This window comes from Meriones unguiculatus, chromosome 7 (genome assembly GCF_030254825.1).
Source record: "Meriones unguiculatus strain TT.TT164.6M chromosome 7, Bangor_MerUng_6.1, whole genome shotgun sequence".
NCBI classification, from domain to species: domain Eukaryota; kingdom Metazoa; phylum Chordata; class Mammalia; order Rodentia; family Muridae; genus Meriones; species Meriones unguiculatus.
Genome location: NC_083355.1, coordinates 58,043,348 through 58,063,308, shown reverse-complemented (window position 1 = coordinate 58,063,308; position 19,961 = coordinate 58,043,348). Strand labels below are relative to the sequence as shown.

The 19,961-nt window shown below is 42.5% G+C and overlaps 1 protein-coding gene across 9 annotated transcripts in view; it reads right to left on the bottom strand.

Annotated features, from left to right (window-relative positions):
• Akap6 (A-kinase anchoring protein 6) overlaps nt 1-19,961 on the bottom strand; it is a 443,623-nt gene that overhangs the window by 229,768 nt on the left and 193,894 nt on the right. For all 9 annotated transcript variants that reach the window (XM_060387498.1, XM_060387493.1, XM_060387490.1 and 6 more), the window contains one exon: nt 2,427-2,549. In XM_060387498.1, the coding sequence (XP_060243481.1) occupies nt 2,427-2,549 (123 nt within the window). The remainder of the gene's footprint in view (nt 1-2,426; nt 2,550-19,961) is intronic.

Here is a 19,961-nt window from a genome sequence, read left to right as displayed (position 1 = left end):
ACAGAATCTAGAAAATCTAAGGGTTTAAAGTGTCTGATGACCTCTACTGAGTAACACTGCAAACCCTATTGCTTCATCAGGAAGGGGCATGAGTAGACTGAGCTGAGATCCAATCTGTAGGCTCATCTGTCTAGTTTTATAGAAACGTAGGCTTTTGCCTCCTTTCGGGACTAACACAAGTATTAATTCAGTATATTGGTGATGCAGTAAGATACAGATGGCAGCTAGGGGAGGAAGCTCTTATGGACTGAATGAAGCTGAGTCTTGTCCTGGGGTAACTGACCTGGAAAGGAGTCCAGTGACTCTCAGTGATTTCCATAGCAGTCCACAGCAAGTCATGCACAGGATAGCATGGCTATCACACATTATTATTCATGACATCAGAAGTCAATTCAGTAAGCTGGCCTGCAAACCATAGTATCTCACATTTGAGGAGAAACAGCCAAACTACCCCTGTAACACCCCTATTCCAGCCAGAACGGTCACAGAAAAAAAAAAAAGGATTCCTCCATACAAGTGCTACTCCTCTGACAGAAACAGACCACTTGTCAAGAGAGGTATGTCCAGAAGGACCTCAGTGCTGCACAGCAGGTGGCTGCTAACCTGTGTTTTGGATAAGAATGTTGTCTGGGACAGACATGGATGCCTGAGTTCATCAGTGCCACCTCTAAGAAGGGCTGCGATTGTGAAAGCCACATGGAGTAAGGTAGCTGACACGGTGACGATTTCAAATGAATGAGAATTTACTTCTTCCACTGTATTAGCAACATTTCAAATAACATTAGATCCATGAAGTTAGTTGCACCAACGTAAGACAGAACAATACAAAAGATTCCTTCATAGGAGAAAATGTTAGCTTTGGGCTAGAATAATGTGAGGCCAATGCAAGTATGTCAAGCAAGACTTCCTGAAATAGAGCCGCAACGGGAACACGCATGGTTACGAAGGACCCTGTCACTCTGAGAGGGAAGAGCATGGGCTTACAGCTTCTTCGCCTGGCTTTCAACAGGAACCACAGTTAAGGTGCCCTCATGCCCTTGTGCCCTCTGGAACCTCAAGAGCTGAACGAGTGTTTTCCATAAAATATTAAATCAAGAAAATTAAGACAGCACACTTGATGTGAAATAAAGTTCATATAGTCCTGTTTAAACACAGATTAGAATTTCTGTCAGAACAATGCCAGTGAAAAGTTGACATTCTAATTAATATAATTTACATCATAAAGCACTGAATATCTTTATCTTGCTTTTATGAAAATGTCCTCCCCCCCAAAATGGAAACGGTATTCTACAGGGAGTTGAGTGCTAAGGGCAGTATTTGAAAACTCGGCACAAGAGAGGCCCCGAGGGCCACTGGCTTCTCACACACCAGGCCATCCTTGATCATCCACAGGCCTGAGCACGACAACTGATTCTGAGGCTATTTTACCTGCAATTACAGAAAACATGCAGCAAAACCCAGCACTAAACAAACTACAATTCCTTCTTCCATGTCCCCCCTCTATCCTTCTCCACTGTGCCCAGGACTCTTCATGATGCTTACTTATCCCAGATTCTGAGCATGTAAGAGGGGCAGAAATCAGCCCCACGGTCGGCCACCCAAGGATTGGTGTTCATTGCTTTTGTCAATTTTATGCTATCGGTGAAAGGAATAAAGATGAGATCCCTAAAGCTTGAGTTTTCATTTCCTATGACAATGTGCTTTTTCGTCATGCTTTGTCACACTTCGCTATGTGGTCCCCACCCCTTTATAATTGATATTGGCCATTTGACGCATTCAGTACAAACCTCCTGAGGTTCGTCAAATGTACCCTGCTCTAAAATTCCTGCATTACACAGGCTCAAAGCATAGTCATCCAAGTGTTTTCCACGACTGCTCCCTGGTCTTCCCTAAGCACGGGGCCCGGTGTAATGACAGTTGAATTAATTATCTGCTGAAAAATCCACGTAGCAGCAGAAATGATGGAGATCATCATTTTAAATATTTTATTAAAACAGCCAAGTGTAGAACAGATTAAATAGACCTTCTTGATAATGAGAGGCTCATTAATTTTACAAGAATTCTAGAAAGCTTCAGAATGGTCATCAAATTTTTCTCTTTTATTCATTTATTTTTTTCAAAGAAGAAGAAAATCTTCAATCATCACTTTTGAGAACATGAGCCCAATAAGATTTTTCTAAGGTGTTTTAAAATAGAGGCCCTTCTGGAAAGAGCTTTGATATATGGAGGCCTTAGGTGTCATTTTTACTGCTTGAAACGCCTGCAAATGTTCAGCTTGCGGTTTAACCCCATTAAGGCTTGGATTCATTAGCATACAATGAATATCAGAAAGACTTCTGATAACTAAAATTGATATTGGACCTAAGCACATGAGCATCACATTGGTCCTCGACAGACACAGCACCACATAACCCGGTCTTGCCTACCAAGTGTGTCTCCAGGTACAGCCGAAGGCTGTCCGTCTCTGCTCTAGGCGGAGTCCAGTTCTCAGTGGTCTCCATGGCTTCATTTAGCCACTGAATGAACTCGTCCAGCTTGCTCACGAACCCCTGGGAGAGAAGAGAAACAAGGACATGGAGGAAAGTTAGCTGATTGTTTTTAAAAGTCAATCCTAAAAATTCCAAACTTTGCCCTACTGTAACTCCTCCTAGTGCTTTTTTTTTTTTTTCGTTTTGTCTTTCTTGTTGGTTTATTTTGGTTTGTTTGTTTTATTGGCAACATTTTCACTGCTCTTGGCTCCAAATCCTTCCAAACAGGATACAAACTCCACTCCTGGATTTCACTTAGGAACGCTTTCCTAGAGAATGTGTGGACAGTGAGGTGCACTGCATAAGTGACCTCAAAACGTCTCAAGTGTGTGACGACCATTCCTTGCCCACCATCAAATCACACACTGGCTTGTATATATGCCACACACTGGTGGCATTTGTATAAAGATGACCTTGCCATTTCAGAGTGTATGGAGCTGAGTTACTGTAGCTGAACAAGGAAATTTATTTTAAATTTAAGGCATAGCTAAGACGCCTGGGTGAGTCCCAACAACAGCTCAAGGGTCTGTGGCTGAGCCTGTGGGTGCTCGGGAGGAGAGGAGGGCAGAAAAGAGAGGCCACAGAACAATGCAGACAGACACCTGACTGGCTGAGTATGTCTGGACGGAAAGAAATATTCTTGCCCAGGAAGCACAAATCACAATAATCTTGCGATTTTTCAAATAGCGGTTATAAAATTTTATTGACCATTTAAAAGAACACATCTGTAGAGACAGAAAATATTTTGAAAAAGTGAAAATCCAGCTATAAACTGAGCCTGGTGTCTGCGCTCCATGTCTAGGTCAACAGCGCCACCTGGAGGTCTTGTGGAGCAAGGGCAGGCTGCCATGTTCATGCCATGTCTATGCTACTGACACTAAACCATTCTTTTTTCTTTTTCTTTAACCTTTGATAAATTTTGATCAACATTTTAATGCCTTACTGGGGATAACTTAAGGTAAAAGTGAGACCAGTGTGAATAAATTCGTTTTCTTTGTCATGCTTCTCAGAAGCTGAATTTTATCATTTAGTATATCCCACCTTTTTAAGATTAATATCTCTTAATTTGGGCAGTTTTCCCATCGTAGACTGTTAGATAAGTGAAAATGAATAGGAGGTTAGAAAAGAGAAGAACATACAAATAAAGCCCAAAGACAAACTCCTGTTTTAAGGGGAGAGAGCAGAGGTGTTGCAGAGGTCCACAAGTCTACGAGAGCGCTCTCGTCCCGGGTGGACCTCAGTCTGGCATGTAGTGATAGGCCCATGTAGTCAGGGCATGCATGTAGTGATAGGCCCATGTAGTCAGGGCCTCCGGCTCTCCAGCTGACATAGTCAGCAGAGATGTGTATGCTACTTGTGTGAGCACAGCAGCGTGCGGTGGAACACAAGTACTCTCATAATGGAATTTTGGTGGAAAAACCAGGAGACCCTTTGGTGTTATCTGTCACCTTCGGGAAAGCGAAGATGACTGACAGCTGAGATGGAAATCATAATTTTAGCATGCAAGTCAACTACCACTTACTGCTAACTTTGACTCAAGTTGTGTATAAATTGGTTTAGGTCAGGAAGCGAACTGTTTGGAAACAACTAGTTGGATCCAAAAGACAAATAATTAAGTTTGTTATCTTAAATATAATCAATACTAGATGATTAATTATCCCCTCTCCCACCAGAAACAACAAACAATGAAAGCACATGAGAATGTCCAGACCCCTCACCATACATGTTGTTAAAGAGTTTTAAACCATGTGTGTCCGATTTCTTAGCAGAGCCTTGGGTGCAGAGCTGGCTGAGATTTCTGAGACAAAATTAGCAAACCTAGGGGCTTGGGAATCTTCCTTGATGATATGTCTGTGTAACTCAGCCAGTCAGCAAAACAGGGCTGACATTAAAGAAACGGGTCTCTTCTCTGAAAATGTCTTCTCAACTGTAGCCCATCCTCATCCGTTTTCATTTGCTGCCTGCTCTCCTGCCTCTTCTCTCAACAACGCCACGTTTCATCCATCAAACCAGAAACAGGACGAGTCTCACTGCACAGATTTGTGACAAAAACTGGCTTGTGCTTTCTCTTAGGGAAGTATTGTCTTCCTGCCCCGCTGCTGTTTGGATGTGTGGCTCTAGGAATATGAGTGGAAGCTGCATAACGGAAATCCAGTTTCGCTGGAGTTCGTTCAGTTCTTGATGTGTTTGTCACCTGCTCTCCCCAGGGTTGAGGCTAGGGACATGAGCGTACTTGTGTGAGCCACACCCCAGGACACGCCCTCTCATAGAAAGACCCAGAGACTGAAGCTCACAGATGCACTCACGCTTAGACACATGTGCAGCCAAGGCTCACTTTCAGAGGATCTGCTGACATCTTTGTGGTGTGAATAAAGGAAAATGAGGCCAATAGGGATAACAACATGCTGAAATGGGATAAATCCAGAAAATACAACTATTTTGAAGTAGGGCTCAAACTATAGTAAAACAAAGACTGATCTTTCATTCATTCATTCCTTCATTTAAATATTTAGCAAGATCCTACCATGTACAAAGATACTCTAGACAGCGTTGGGGACAAAGGGATGAATATCATTTTTGTAAAAATATAAAGCAGAATGCAAACATGTCTAAACTCTGATATATTAGATCCAAGTGATTTCGTAAGCAAAAAGAAGTTTGTAATTCCTAGGTTTTCCCACCTGCACAGTGAGCCAGTTCGAGCCAAGCAGAGCATACAAAGGTGGGGTTATTGGGAGTCAGCTCTCCAGCAGGTTCGTGGATCTCACAGGGGGAAGGTAATGAAGTCACACACTCAGGCTAAAGCAAGCGGGTTTCATAGAGCTCGGGAGAGAACTGTGACCAGTCAGCTAGGGCTGGAATTGTGCCCACACACGGTCAAGAGCTGAGTCCCGAGGCGGGCGTGTGGGTTGCTGGAAATAGGGTGTTTTCTCAAAGCAGGCCTGGTTGATGGAAGGAGCACAGACAGGGTCTTCTGGCTTGTGCAGGGGCGAGCAGGGGTCCAGCCAAATAGTAATAAATAAAGAGTGAGGGACATGCTCTGTTATACACAGAACTCCTGTCTGTACCCAGATCTGTTCCTTTCTGTGTTTAGTATTAACGTACGTGGGTGTGTTTCTCTAGTGTTCTGGATAACTGTAAAAGTCAGGTTCCCTCAGGCCCCACGCTGCCCTGCACTGAGTGGAGAACACACTTCATTCACACTGAGCTCAAACAGCTGAATCATTTCAGTTCTCTGGCCTAAACTCCATCCCAGCCTCAGTCATTCTGGCCCTGTTTTCCTTATTGACCCTTGGTGGTCCTTCTGCCCAGCATCTAGAAGCATATGGAGAGTGACCTGAGCCTCAGGCACCAGGGCCCAGCCCTAGGGCTTCCTCTGCTTCTGTCCACATGGATCCCTCTCCATGCTCATGTCTGATACGGTCTGTGAAGTCTCAGCTGGGGCCAAGACAGCCAGAAGAAAACGTTATGCCTTATCCTGGGAGGAAACAGTACTTCGGCCAGCCTGTTATCACTGGTCAGCAGGGCACCTCCACGCTCATTTGCATTTTCAAAGTTCTGTCATGAGCTCTACCTTTATTTTGTTGTCACTATACTTTTTAAATTTCTTCCTCTTCTTCCTCCTCCTCCTCTTCCTCCTTCTCCTCCTGCTCCTCCTCTTCTTCCTCCTCCTCCTCTTCCTCCTCCTGCTCCTCCTCTTCCTGCTCCTCCTCCTGATCCTCCTTCTGCTCCTCCTCTTCCTGCTCCTCCTCCTGATCCTCCTTCTGCTCCTCCTCTTCCTGCTCCTCCTCCTCCTCCTCTTCATCTTGACAGTTTTTCTGTGTGGCCTTGGCTGTCTTGGACTCACTTTGTACATCAGCCTGGTCCCAACACACAGAGATCTGCCTGCCTCTGCTTCCCTGAGTAACTTTCAAATTTTCTAAAGTGTCTATTTCTTTAAAGACTAAGAAATAAAATGAAATCTCACACTTACCAGTTTGTAAAATAACAACAATAGTAATAATAATAATAATGTTTGCTAGAATTCTAACTTCAAAAATTTAAAGATGGCATTGAAGACACAGGCTCATTATTTCTTGTATTTTCCTATCTCTCTCTTTTACAACTACCTTTATCTCGTTAATATAAACTAACAGGTTGACTACCCCTCCCTCTGGCAAAGATATCTGAGTATCCACAGTAAACAGGGGGACTTTCCAAACACCAGATAAGGGGCCAAGATACAGCCATGCATTGGGGGATAAAAGGAGTGGTCCAGATTTTGGGAGCTAAAAGCATAAGGGTATTTTTTTTAAAGCTTCTATTACTTTAAAATGAAAATTGGAAGCTGTTTCTCTTAAGAGCAGGGAAGTCATGCAGCAGGAAGTCCAGGCTGTGTTGTCATCACAGCTCTGGGAGAAGGTACTGTCTATGGTCGCTTTATAGATGAGGAATATATGTGACAGAAGAAGAGTGATTTGCCCGGTGACACGGGCAAGATTTGAACCCAGATCTCACTGTGAAGTCTGTTTTCCCATGGTGCCACACTGCCCAAAGGAGGAGTGATTCCAGATTCCTAGTGAGCAGCTAGCATGCACCTCCTCCAAACCTCACAGCACAGACACTGAGGTACAAGCTCCCTGGCTCCTCAGTCCTTCTCCTTTCACACTGATTTCTTTCTGTTCCCCTTCTCTTGAGAGGAGCTCAACAAGAGATGACTACAGAGCTCACTCCTAACATACTGAGGGAAAGTTAAAGGAAGTTAAATGCTTGCCCAAGACCATTCGACCTGTGCCTTAACCACAGAGGAATGACTCAGTTTACTCACCGAGAAGCGGCTACCAGAGGACAGTGAGCCACTTCCTGAACGGCCGGTTTCCCTGTGGTGCTTGCCATCTGATCTGAGACCACAGATGCGAGGTCTGAGCCAGGCTGCTCGAATCAGCTGCCTTGAAGAGCCCTGGAAGTGTGAACTGCTTCACTGTGTGGAGGGGAAATCGCCAGCTTCTGTTGCTGGCTATTTTAATTGCCACTTTCTGGGTATTCCACAGTTAAGGGTTCAGTGAATTCATCCAGATAATCCTAGCTAAAATAATAAGTACCCTCGCTATCAGCTAGGGTCTGTTGTAAGCATCTTATATAAAGTAAACCACTTAGGACGGGTAATGACCACAGGAGGCAGGGGCTGTTGGGCTGTTGTCACTCTCAGTATGCAGAGGAGAAGAGTGAGGCCAGAAGATAAGGACATGTCAATGCCTTGGAGCTAGAAGGTGACAGACTCAGTGCCCAGACACAGTCTCACTGGTGCCACATGACACCGTGGAGGATCAGCTGATCTTACTGGTAGCCTTCTTCCCAGAAATTGAAAATTAAACATAAATAAAGATTCCATAAGGGAAGCAGAAGATGATACATTCAAAGAGAGAGAAAAACATTCATCGTGAGCAGCACGGACACTGAGGAACAGTGGTGGAGCCACAGAGAACTTCATTTGGTCCCACTAGTTACTACAGGAGAACTTCCTGCCTTTGAAGTCAGTTTGTTCATCTGTAAAATACAGATGATAATATTCATTTTTTACAATTACATTTTTTTTGCAAAATGATAATTACAAGAGAAAGTGCATTAAAGGCTGCTCGTGCCTAAATGGTACATCTTTCTCAAGCCCCACCACCAAGGCTCAGAACATATCGCAGAAGAGAAGGCTGACAGAACGTAAGAGCAGATTGGTGGGGAGCAGAACTGTGAACTACAGACTTCTGGATGTAAGTGCCACACTCATGAACTCACAGCAGATAGGAAGGCGCAAAGGTGCCTGGAACAGAATGAACAACTGAGGCAAGTGAAAGACTCAGTCTCCAAGCCTAAGATGGGGGAGCTGGCCCAAGAGCAGAGGCACAGGAGAGCAGACCCTGCCCCTAGTCTGCTGTGAGTGGACACAAGCTGCTCCTTCTCACCCCACCCATGCAGCAGGCAGGCGAGCTAATAACAGAAGGCACGAGAACCACGGGGAGAGCCAGCCCCACCCCTCACCCGCAGCACACACACACACACACACACACACCTGGCCTGGCCTTGGCAGCACAATAGCTGGCCCTGGCGTCGGGCCTGGGTGCCCTACCCCAAAGGCATGAGTATGAGAGAGCTGGCCCTGCTTGCCTCGTGCCTGGGCACAGTGGGAGAGCTGGTGCTGGTGGAGAGCTGCAGGGCTGACCAACTCGGCTTCCACCCAGGCCCGAGCTAGCGCACTGAGTTGGCCCACGCCAACATTTGCTCCATCTGTGAACTGCTGGCCCAGTCAGGAGGTCAGACCTACAGATCCAAAGCTGCAGAACCTCCATGACACAGCGCGACAACAGGCTATCCAGAGGGGCCCCGGTGAGGATCCAGTATTGACACTGGAGCAGGAGATCCGGAACCAGTTACTCCTTGCAATGGGCTTCCGAGAACGAAGTAGATATCTGCAGTGTGTGACACGCTGTGGCTTCCACGGCGAGATTGTTCTCCTTTTGCGGGGGCCGCAAGGTGGAGGGTGGACGTGAAGGACAGGGTGTATGATGGGAAACTCACAAAGAAGCAATAGAAGGTAAAATAATAATAATAATAATAATGGCAGGACTCGATGAAGACACCTGGTCGACCTCTCGCCTCTACATGTACTTGCATATGAATTTACCCATTCCTATATGCAAACGCATATAGTGCACATATGCATACACACACTCATATGTGCACAATTGTTCAGTAGGTATAACCAACACTAGGTCAGGTACTGTTGAGAAGATGCATGAGAAAAGTCCCCACACAGCCGCAGCCTGAGGGGTGGCAGCATCTGCTCTGGGCACCCAGCGACAGCCAAGGCTCTAGTACATTAGCGAGCCACTGAAGAGCAAGCAGCCAGGAAACCTGCAGGTTAGCGAGGATGCCACTGACTAAAATTTGACAACTTTTCAAAAAGTAGGCCACATTCTTGGGAACAAGTCTTTAGCAGTGGGGCCACCAAGAAGTAACAGTTAAGGGACATCACAGTCCTCCCACAGGACAGCTTTATTTAGGCTCTGAAAACCAGTAAACGAGACCTCCACTTAGAAGCAAAATTATGCAGTGAGATTTGCTGTGAACGTGTTCCGGTATGTAGATGTATGCATTTCTGAGCATAGCTCATCAACAGAATTCCTATCTGAAATGTCTAGTTTAGGTTCTGTACAATCACACTCAAATGCAGCTTCAAGCTTCCCAACCACATGTCTGGTGCCGCTGTGCGCCAGATCCAGACTCTCAAGGCAAAGTCCTGGAATTACGGATAGTTCTCCTGGGACTCCGCCACATCACTCACCTACCCCTTCCTGGTCTCAAAGCCCAGAACAGAACAGCAGTGAAGGGGGATGAGAAATAGCATTATCTAAAACACAGCCAAGAAAGAAGTTCTTTTCTGAGCTCAGGGTTATACAAGAGGGAAGCTAAGTTGAAATCTGCAGACCGGATTTAACAGCGACCTCAACTAGGAAGGAAAAAGCCCAGAAAGACACCTGTCTTACAGGGGGAAAGGGTTCCTATAAAAAATAAACGTAAAAAATGGAGACTTTGAATTCAGTTGTTTCCTCTTTGTTTATACAAAGAAAGTATCAAAGATTCTAAGAGCAAAAGAAGACTGAATATATATCATGGAAATCTAATTTTTAAAAGCTTAAAAATACTTTGGAATAAACTGCAAGTAGTGCTAAACTATTGCTAATTAATACACATTAGTTGAGCAATTATTGGTTGAACCTTATTTTAACCCTTACAAGATCACTGTCAGATTCCCATGCACTCTGTGTCATAAGGACGAAGCTGAAATGTGCACAGACTCAAGCCCTTAACAGCTGTGAGGACTGAGGCTAGGCTGTGCAGAGGTAACCCCGCCTCGCCCAGAGATTGGCACACTTCCTCTAGGTAGGACACTGTCTCTAGCACTCCCAAACCCACACATCCTCTAGGTAGGACTTTGTCTCAAGAACCCCCCAAATATGCATGGAAACTTGGACATATTAGTTTATCTTCATTTGCCTCAAAGTACAAAATATTTGATATATTCATACCTTTGGATTTAAGATATTTACGATCTGAATGTTTTTTTCAAAATATTTATTTTTATTGTATATTTATAGTTGATTTGTCCGGATGTGTGTCTGTGCACCGTGTGTATGCAGTCCCCCGGGAAGCCAGAGGACGACTGTGGGTGCCCTGAACTGCAACTATCAATAGTCGTGAGCAATCATTTCCACGCACACTGGAAATTGAACCTGAGTCTTCTGAAAAAGTAGCCAGTGCTCTTAATCACTCATCCATTTCTCTGGACCTTTAACTAGGTTAATTGTAGGGTTTTTATGAGCAGTAGCATAAATTTAAATGCTTAATATTTCATTTCTCCACCCTAGCTATTTTAATAAGTAACATTTTTGAGTCATGACAAATTTCCCAATGCACAGATGAAGATACAAAGGCATAGAAGTGTTATGCATGTCACTTGTGCCATAAAGCTATGAAATGATTATTTGGGAATCTTTTTCCAGGTTTCAAACACCACACCAAACCCTGTCTAGAAAGACTTACCCTCGTGTCACAAAGAGAGAAAAAAGGGCAGTTACACCCTCTGTGATTGGCTCTTATTTACATGTCTCTGCAACAACCTACCACCCAGCTCAGCCAATCCCATCCCACCTTGGTTTAGAGCTTTCTTCCTCTTCTGAATTCTCTCCTCCTTCTCTTCCTCCTCCTCTGCCACCACCTTCTCCTTCTTTGATTACTGTTTCTTTTCGTCTTTTTCTCCTCATTCATTCTTCTCCCAGCCCCTCTCCTGTCTTATCCTTCACTCTTCTCCTCTCTTCTTTCCTCTTTTCTTTTCTTTCAGATGTCTTTCAGCTGCAGCTCAAGTCTCTCCCATTTTGTTAGGAATAATCATTCATCTTCAGTAAGAAACACTTTCTGATATTCCCATAATGTTTTCAGGAAAAAGAAAAACAAAAAAGAAAAAGAAGCTATTCTTTGACACTGAAGCATGGAACTTAACGTGGTGTTAGAATCCTGTTCGGGTTTGCCCCAAATGCTTTCCTGATTAGTAAGATCTTGCAAATCAAATGTCTTCCACAAGAACGTACATGGACTGATGGAGGGCTCGTAGAACGCTCAAGTTGTTTAAAGGATTACGTGTAGTTGTTGAGTTGTTCCCCAAGAGGCTTAAACTTTCTCTAAAACATACACTTCTTTCATAATAGCAAGGCTTCAGTTGGTAGAAAAGAGATCAAAATTCCATGTGCAGAGATTATGGTGTGGACAAGAAGGTGTAACAACTGCCAGAAACCTTCAGGGCAGCAAATCAGCAGAGGGCATGGCTCAGCGAGCGCTCTATCACTGCGGGCAGGCCAAGGGAGGGAGCGCACACAGCCAGTCTCCAAACACCCCTTCAAGTCTGCCTGCCTCAGGGCACTGCAAGTTCATGTGAGGGAGATGAGGGGCAGAAAGTTACACACCAGACTATAGTGCACGCTCAGAGGATAGCTGTGCTAGAAGAACTCAGGCATTGCACCCTCGAGCATAAAAGTGTAACTGCTCATTTTAAAGTTTTCATGGGCATCCTTTGGACAGAGTTCTGGGTTCAAAGTTTCAGATGATACTGGTTTAACTCATGTATAAATTCTCTATATTGAGTAACACTAGCCCAGCTGAATTAAATATTAAATTGACCCTTGTGTTAAACTCCACAAATATGTATATATGCGGATTGATTCTTGTTTTTTAAACACTTTATTTATTAAGACTTCATAGTGAATCAGGAACTGTCCCAGATCCTGGGATTCACAGAGTAGGAACCAACACTTTTAAACAGCTTAGAGCATAGGACATCAGGAAGTTATGCTGAGTGATCAGGCACATCAAACCTTTGGTGTAAAACTTCCTTTAAATTTAAAAGTTACTGGGGAAAAAAAGGATGAACATAAAAATACAATTCTAAATGTTAAATGAGGTCACCAAAACTCAGAAGGAAAGAAAGCACTTGACTTTTCCCATATGTGAATCCTAGCCTATATTGGATGTTTCCATAAAAGTGTGGGTACAGTGTACCATTTAGAGAAGAGACCAAAAAGGATACATTAGAAGGTGAGGAAGGTCAGAATTCAGAGGCACAAGTTGTGAAAGAAAATATCAAATTAATTGCTGTTCTACTTTTCAATGCTGTCATAGTTTTTTTCCCCTTTTCTTTCATCCTTCTTCTTTTTGGGCGTGTATGTGAAATAACACACATGTAAAGGTTCATGGGATGCATGGCTTGAGACTGGGCAAGTGTTTGCTTCAATGGTTATGATAATCTATCTGTGTGATGTTGTTATTTGTGAGTTCATGAAATAAAGTGATGCTTTTATAACTTACTTATTTTTATTTTATGTGCATTGGTGTTTTGTCTGCATGCATAGTCTGTGTGAGGGTGTCAGGTTCCCTGGAACTAAAGTTGTAGACAGTTGTGAACTGCTATTTGGGTGCTGGGAATTGAACCTAGGTCCTCTGGAAGAACAGCTAGTGTTCTTAAACACTGAGCCATCTCTCCAACCTTCAACAAAGTGATTTTTAAAAAGGAGACTCTAAAGAAATTTTGTCTTCTTTGAACTTTGTTAATATTCATTTTAGGACTTTATAAATATATATTGATTAATTTTAATGACATTACTGTGTTATGTAATAATATATAAATTACTTATGTTATGGAAATAACTGTTTTTAAAATAGTGAAAATGAGTCACTAATTACCTGTAAATCTCTGAGTGTCTGGCTTAATAGACAGCTACATTTCTACCTCTACATTTCTACCATTATTTTCATAGTAATAGTATTTATCTTTGCAATAATATACTTTATAAAGTAATATGCTTTATCTTTGCAGACCCCAAAAGCCTCTTAGGAACCTGTGAGCAACAACTACAACACAATCTGAAAACCTCTGACAAAGATTCCCCTCAAAGGCTCAGGAGAAAGTTCAATTCGCAGGAAACTCCAACCAAATACTGGCAAATAAGTATAAATGATTCAGAAAAGGACAACAAGGGAATGGGAGGGATGGAGAACATTTGTACATTTGTGGCAAATACAAACCAAGAGGGGACAGTTTGTTTTGGGAGCTCCGAGTTGCTGAACAGGTAACACTGGGGCAAGTGGGGGGGGCAGTAAGAAATGAGATTGGCCAGGAGCTGAGCCACATGCCACATGCTCTAGAGTTTGGAGTTTACCCTGAGGGCCATAAGTGGTTCCTGGACCATTGAAGCAGGAGTTACTCACTGTATCTGTCCTTCAAGATCCACCTCAGATGTTCCTCTCCCAAGAATCATCCCATTTTATTTCTTCTTTTCCAGCATCAAAATTGTCTTAGTCTCTGTCTTTATCCATCAAGAGTTTGAAGGATAGCTCTAAACCTCCTGCATGCCTTCCCCTTTTTATAGATATTACCATATAATCACCTTCCAGTGGTTACATTTACTGATGGAATTATTTATAAATATGTAATTATAAATATGTTATATTCATATTTACAAATAAATTAGTACATATTATTTATAAGGTTGCTGTGTGGCAATATTATAAACTAGAATGCTGTTTATATTTGTCAGAATACATATTCATTGCATAAATTTTTCTACATAAACTTCCTAAGATGGCAGAGAAGTGCATTAGCTAAAATTATTGGACCAATTAGGAGAAAATCGCCGCTAATATAATATAAACATCATCTGTCGTGGCAGGAGGACCACAAAGAAGAGGTATGGGGAACAGGGGTAGCCACTATAGGTCCCAAGATGTGGGAGGGGTAGACGTGAGCGATATGGGCAGGGGATCATGTAGAAAGCTGACTCCAAGATGACCCAGGCAACTAAAGGATGGAAAAGGAAACAAGGTAAACAAAGGAAACAAGGGTGCTGAGCAGTATTTGGGGCTCTATAAAAACTTAAACACATTTAATTAACACAACCTCAGGCCATGCATATATTTTGGTTTGCCTATGCTCTTCTTGATAGTGTCTTGACATATACAGGATGACTTTGAATCCCTAGTGTTGTCCAAACTGGCCTTGAACTCATGATCCTCTTGCCTCATTCTGTCGTGTGCTGGGATTAGTAATTATATTCTACAGGGGATGCAACTAAGGTACCAAAAAGTCAAGTCACTTATTCAAAATGATCTGGATGGTAAGTTTAACATGATGGGGAAAGAAATGACTTGGTGTAGAAGACATGATGGCTCCAGAGCCACCTTCTCCACCCTCATGGTTTGCAATCATACACACCAGGGAATTCTCCACTCACTAACCCAGTGCCTAGAATCTTTCCCTCTCAAGTGTAACATTTCCTTCACTGTAAAGCCCTATCTACTAGGATTCTGAATGTTTTTCTTTTTATACCTTAAGCAAGACTATTCTAGGAGTCCTTTATCATCTTATTTCCCAGGTAGAATGTGTCAGCAAAAGATCTTGGCACAGTGTGGTTTTGTTTGTAGGTCCTCCATCACATTAAGTAGACCCTGGTCGGCAATCTCTTAAACACACTGGCATGTACCAAACAACATAAACCATGAGATGGAGTAAGGACAGGACAAGAAAAAATAGCTTTACTAAAGCTTTATTTTGTAAATATAAATTTTAAAATAAATATTTCTTTTGTAAATATAAATACAACTCAGAAATTTAGAGAATAATAGCAAAAAAAAAGTTTCATCAACTGTCACCTTTAGTTTAGGGGTTAGAAAGGAAAATAAGGTAAAGTACTACATTGCCAACTATAATATACGCCTCTGTTTTTGTCACTTTGTCTCTGTCTCTATGTCTGTTTCTGTCTCTCTTTGCATCTCTGCATTTCTGTCTCTCTCTCTCTCACACACAGAAGAAAATGTCAGACAGAATATCACCTGTAAGTGATACTTTGCTGATATGATTTTCATCAAACATTCAAGAGAGAAGAAAACACAATGACTTCCTTTACCCCTGGCTGAAGTGTGAAGGTCAGTGGGAAGCAGACAGAGCCACACTAGCTTCCCGGGAAGTAAGACTGCATCTTCACTCTTCAACCTGAAGGACGGAGAACACAGGCCTGACTCACAGGCAGCATCCTTTCTTGACAAAGGTTTATTCACAAAGCAGGTTCCAGGCCAGTCTGCTTTGGACAGTAAGACCCTCAGGCTCAGACATGGTTTGACATCATGGGTGACCTTGACATAGAACATGTACTTGGGGAATGATTTTCTCTACTCTGTCTGAGGAGAGAACAAACAACAATGCCAATGGGCATCACAAATTCAAGTCTGCCCAGATGGAGGTTTCCAATATGGTGCATTAACCTGACCTTGGTTGACAGAAATTCATACTAACCCACAACTAATTTTTACTAGATTACTCATTTCCTTACTGTCACCATTGATCCCTCTCTGGGCATCTAATAAACTCCAGCCAGGCCCCGGTTCCTCCAGGATGCCTGTTTCTTGCTATATGATAGTCCTGAGAATGATCATGAATAGTTTCACACTTCCAAGCTTGTTAACGTCATAGCCTTACTTTTGAATGCTGTTAAGATTTTCTAAGAGAAATTCATCCAGAATCCCATGTGACACAGAGTCAGCCATGTTAAAGTTAAGACTCCCTAAACATTTCCCACAGACTGGTGGCTTCTCTTAGCTACTTCTCACAACCAGCCTTATACAAAATTCTATACCTATACATTGGGTCAATCAATGAAATTTGTTTGTTGTTTATTTTTCAAAACTAAGAAAAGAGACCAAAGGTTTTTATCCCAGTTTTGTTCAATAAAATTGATGCCAATTTTCTAAATTAATTGAGGGGGGAATCATAATCACATTAAGACTAGCATTTGTGTAGTCTTTACTCTTTGGGATTTCATAAAATAATAAATGCAATGGTGTGAGAAAAATATATCTTATCTCAAAACGACAAAAATCATCCAAACATAGGGGCTTTCATCTGTAAGCTCAAGACTAAGGAAGTTGAGGCCGGAAGAGCACCACAAATCTGAGATCTTAAGTTTAAGCTACAGAGTAAGTTCCAGTCCAGCCTGGGCCACAAAGGTAGGCTCTATCTCAAGAAATAAAAACAAACAAAAATCACAGTGAATCTTAAGAGACTTAATTGTTTATAATTAAGAAGTGGAGTTGTGAATTAAAACCAAATGCCCATCATCTAGTCACTGGACAGAGTGATACCTTTTCTATCTTTATTAATTAATAAAAGAGATAGTCTTTATACATTGTATTAATTAAATGTGATAAAGTAGGAAAGGAATGACTATTTAGTATCTTTCCTGAAATGCTACAAGTAAGCAATAGATGATTTTGTTCAGATTTGTAATTGTCCCCTTCCCCCTCCACAGTAATGAAAAGTTATTGTTTCATGCTTAAAGGATGTCCCTATGCATTGCTTTAATTGGATTTTTAAAATGTGGGTCAGCAAGATGGCTCAATGGATAAAAGCTTGCTGTGTTAGCCTGATAGCCTGAGTTTGAGCCCCAGAAACCATGTCAAAAGCTGGAGGTGGTATCGCATCTGCTATCCCAGTGCTCCTCTGATAAGACAGCAGATCGGGGAGGGAACATCACTCTGAAGCTCATGGACCAGCTAGCCTGAAGCACACAGTAGGGCAGAAAAGGCAAGACCCTGCCTCAGCGAAGCGGAAGGAGAGAGTCCTGAAAGTTGTCTGCTGTCTGTGAGCTTCCACAGAGACACTTCCTCTGTACTGATCCTGGTCTCTCTCCTCTCTCTCTCTCTCTCTCTCTCTCTCTCTCTCTCTCTTTCTCTCCTTTCTCTCTCTCTCTCTCCTCTCTCTCTCCTCTCTTCTATCTCTCTCTCCTCTCTCTTCTATCTCTCTCCTCTCTCTCTCTCTCTCCCCCTCCCTTCATCCTCTCCTCATATGACCTTATACCCTACCTCCAAATTTACAAATGTCTTTAAAATATAAACCTGAATGTCAAATGCATTTTGCTGCTGTAATCATATTAATACCCAAGAATATTAGCTAATAACAGCTCTTCCATACCAAAAAAGTATATATATGCACATACACATATTTTTTGAGATATTCATTTTCATGTTTAAATTTGTGAGAACTTTTTTTTTTGAGTGAACCAGTTGCAATGCCTAATATAAACTCATGGTGGTGCTAAATCATCACTAATATTATGTCAAGCCTCATAGAAAGCTCTGCAGAAACCAAAGGCTGCACGAAGGCATTCTTCCTGGTAACCAAGAAGGAATTTGTTTCTAATCTGTGGGTCTTCTCAGTCCAGCCTTGAACAATGACCGTGGAACGCTCAGCAAATCTATCAGCAGTGTCAATGCACAGCTGCTTTTCCTCCTAACACGGCTTCAAACACATTACACTGAAGACCTGTTATTATCCCTAAAGAGAATTTTGTGGGCTTATCTTTAAAACCATTGTGTTGATTTAGAATTCTCAGCTTGGATTATGGCCACAGTGTTGGCATTTAAGATAACATTTAACTTCATGTGGTCCGTATGAACCATTCATTAAATCTTTACATCTCCCAGTTCCCAAATTTCAATGTGAAATCTGCAATCAGCTCTTTCCCCACTTTCTTATTTTAAAACAGATACAAAATATAACAAATTATCTTCATAGATGTGCAGTTATGTAGTAACATAAATAGCTTACTGAAAAAGCCTTCAAAATTAGCCCTGAAGGATTATTTTCCAGCTTAATTGGACATTAAAGCTGCTCAAAGAACTTTAATAATTTTTTTTAAAGTGTTAGTGTATGTGTGTGTGCGTGTGTGCACCACACATGCCACTGCATATGTAGAGAGGTCGGAGGACAGTTTGCAGAGTTGATTCTCTCCACCTCCTTTAGTGGGTCCCAGGAATCAAGCCCAGATCTGCAGGCTTGCATGGCAAGCATCTTTCCCCACTGAGCCATCTTGCCAGACCTCCTTGAAGAGTTTGTAACTGCTCCGGGGCGAAGTCTGATAGTGGGATGTATGACCTCCAGCAGCCGTAATTAGCAGCCACTGCTGAAAATCAATGTGGCTTAGCACATCCACAAACCGTGGGATCCCGGGTGCCAAAACATCCTAAGTAGTTTCTCCTCCGCTTGCAGGTTCGTGACTTGAGGCCAAATCTTTCCCGTGAATGTGTTTGTTGGGTCTGTTTTTAAACAGACCCAGAATCAAATTTAAAACTTGGAAGATATCACATAAAAAGTGGTTTTCTACTTATTTTTTTAAATCTCTTGCCATATAAAACCATGTTCTCATGCAAATGTCATGTGAGGCTGAGAGGTGCTGCCCTGTGGACGTGGTGTACCTTCCAGCTGAGTCAGCCGACTGTCCCTCGTGTATACATCCTCATTTACATTATCCACCTGCTCGTCAGTCACTGTAGTTTGCAACCCTAGCCTAGAAGCTTAAACTTCAGAAAACGTGTACTTATTCACACATTCCTTAAGAGTTCATTTTGTAGCTTTGCTGTGCAAACATTTGGCATTCAAATTCCCTCTCTGGCCCCTTTCCTTCTAACTTTGTAGTCTCCTTCTGTTAACAAGCTGTTCTAAGCAGCAGCTACAGCAAACATAGCTGCAGTAACAGCACAGGTTCATTTCCTGAACTCCCTGGTGATGTGGACCAGTGGCATGTGAACACAGTGTGAAACTGTCACATCCATGTCATGGCTGCCTCTTGCTGCTGGAATGAAGACTAGGTCCAGAAGAGTTAAAAATCAGGAAGGAAGGAAAAGGTTAAAAGAGAGCAAATGCAGAGACAAGAGGAAAACTGGAACTGTGGAAGGAAGATGCTAGATAAGAGAACGGCACACACCAAAAAGAAAGGCGGTGAGGAGAAGCTGACCCCAATGTAAGATGTCCCAGCACCTTCTCACCATGGATCACTGCCAGCATCTAAGAGTGGTTCTCACCAACAGGAGGACCAGTGGCCTGCTTTCACTGTCTGCATGGGCTCACATACTTGAACATATGGTCCCAGGCTGCTGGACACTTAGGTCATGGAACTTTTGGGGGGTAGAGCTTTGCTGCACAAAATGAGTTTCTGGGGGTAACTCTGCAGTTTCCTGGTTCCATAGACCATGTCTCTTTTCCTGTTCTGCTGAGAAGTATGGAGTCCCAGCCACATGAGCCCCTGTCGTGGAGGTGCCTGTGGTCATGCCTTCCCTGCCATGATGGACTGTGTCTCTTTAAACTATATTCAAAAACAAATCCCCTCCTTTAAGCTGCTTTGTCAGGTATATGGTCACAAAGGCAATAAAAGATGCTAAGTCAAAGTAGAGGAAAATCCAGGTATGTAGTATCCAGTGAATTATTATATGTCACTATTATATTTATATTATATTTATCATATCATATTATGTAGTGACTGAATTATTCTTGCTGTGAATAAAGAGATGCAACTGTATTTCAAA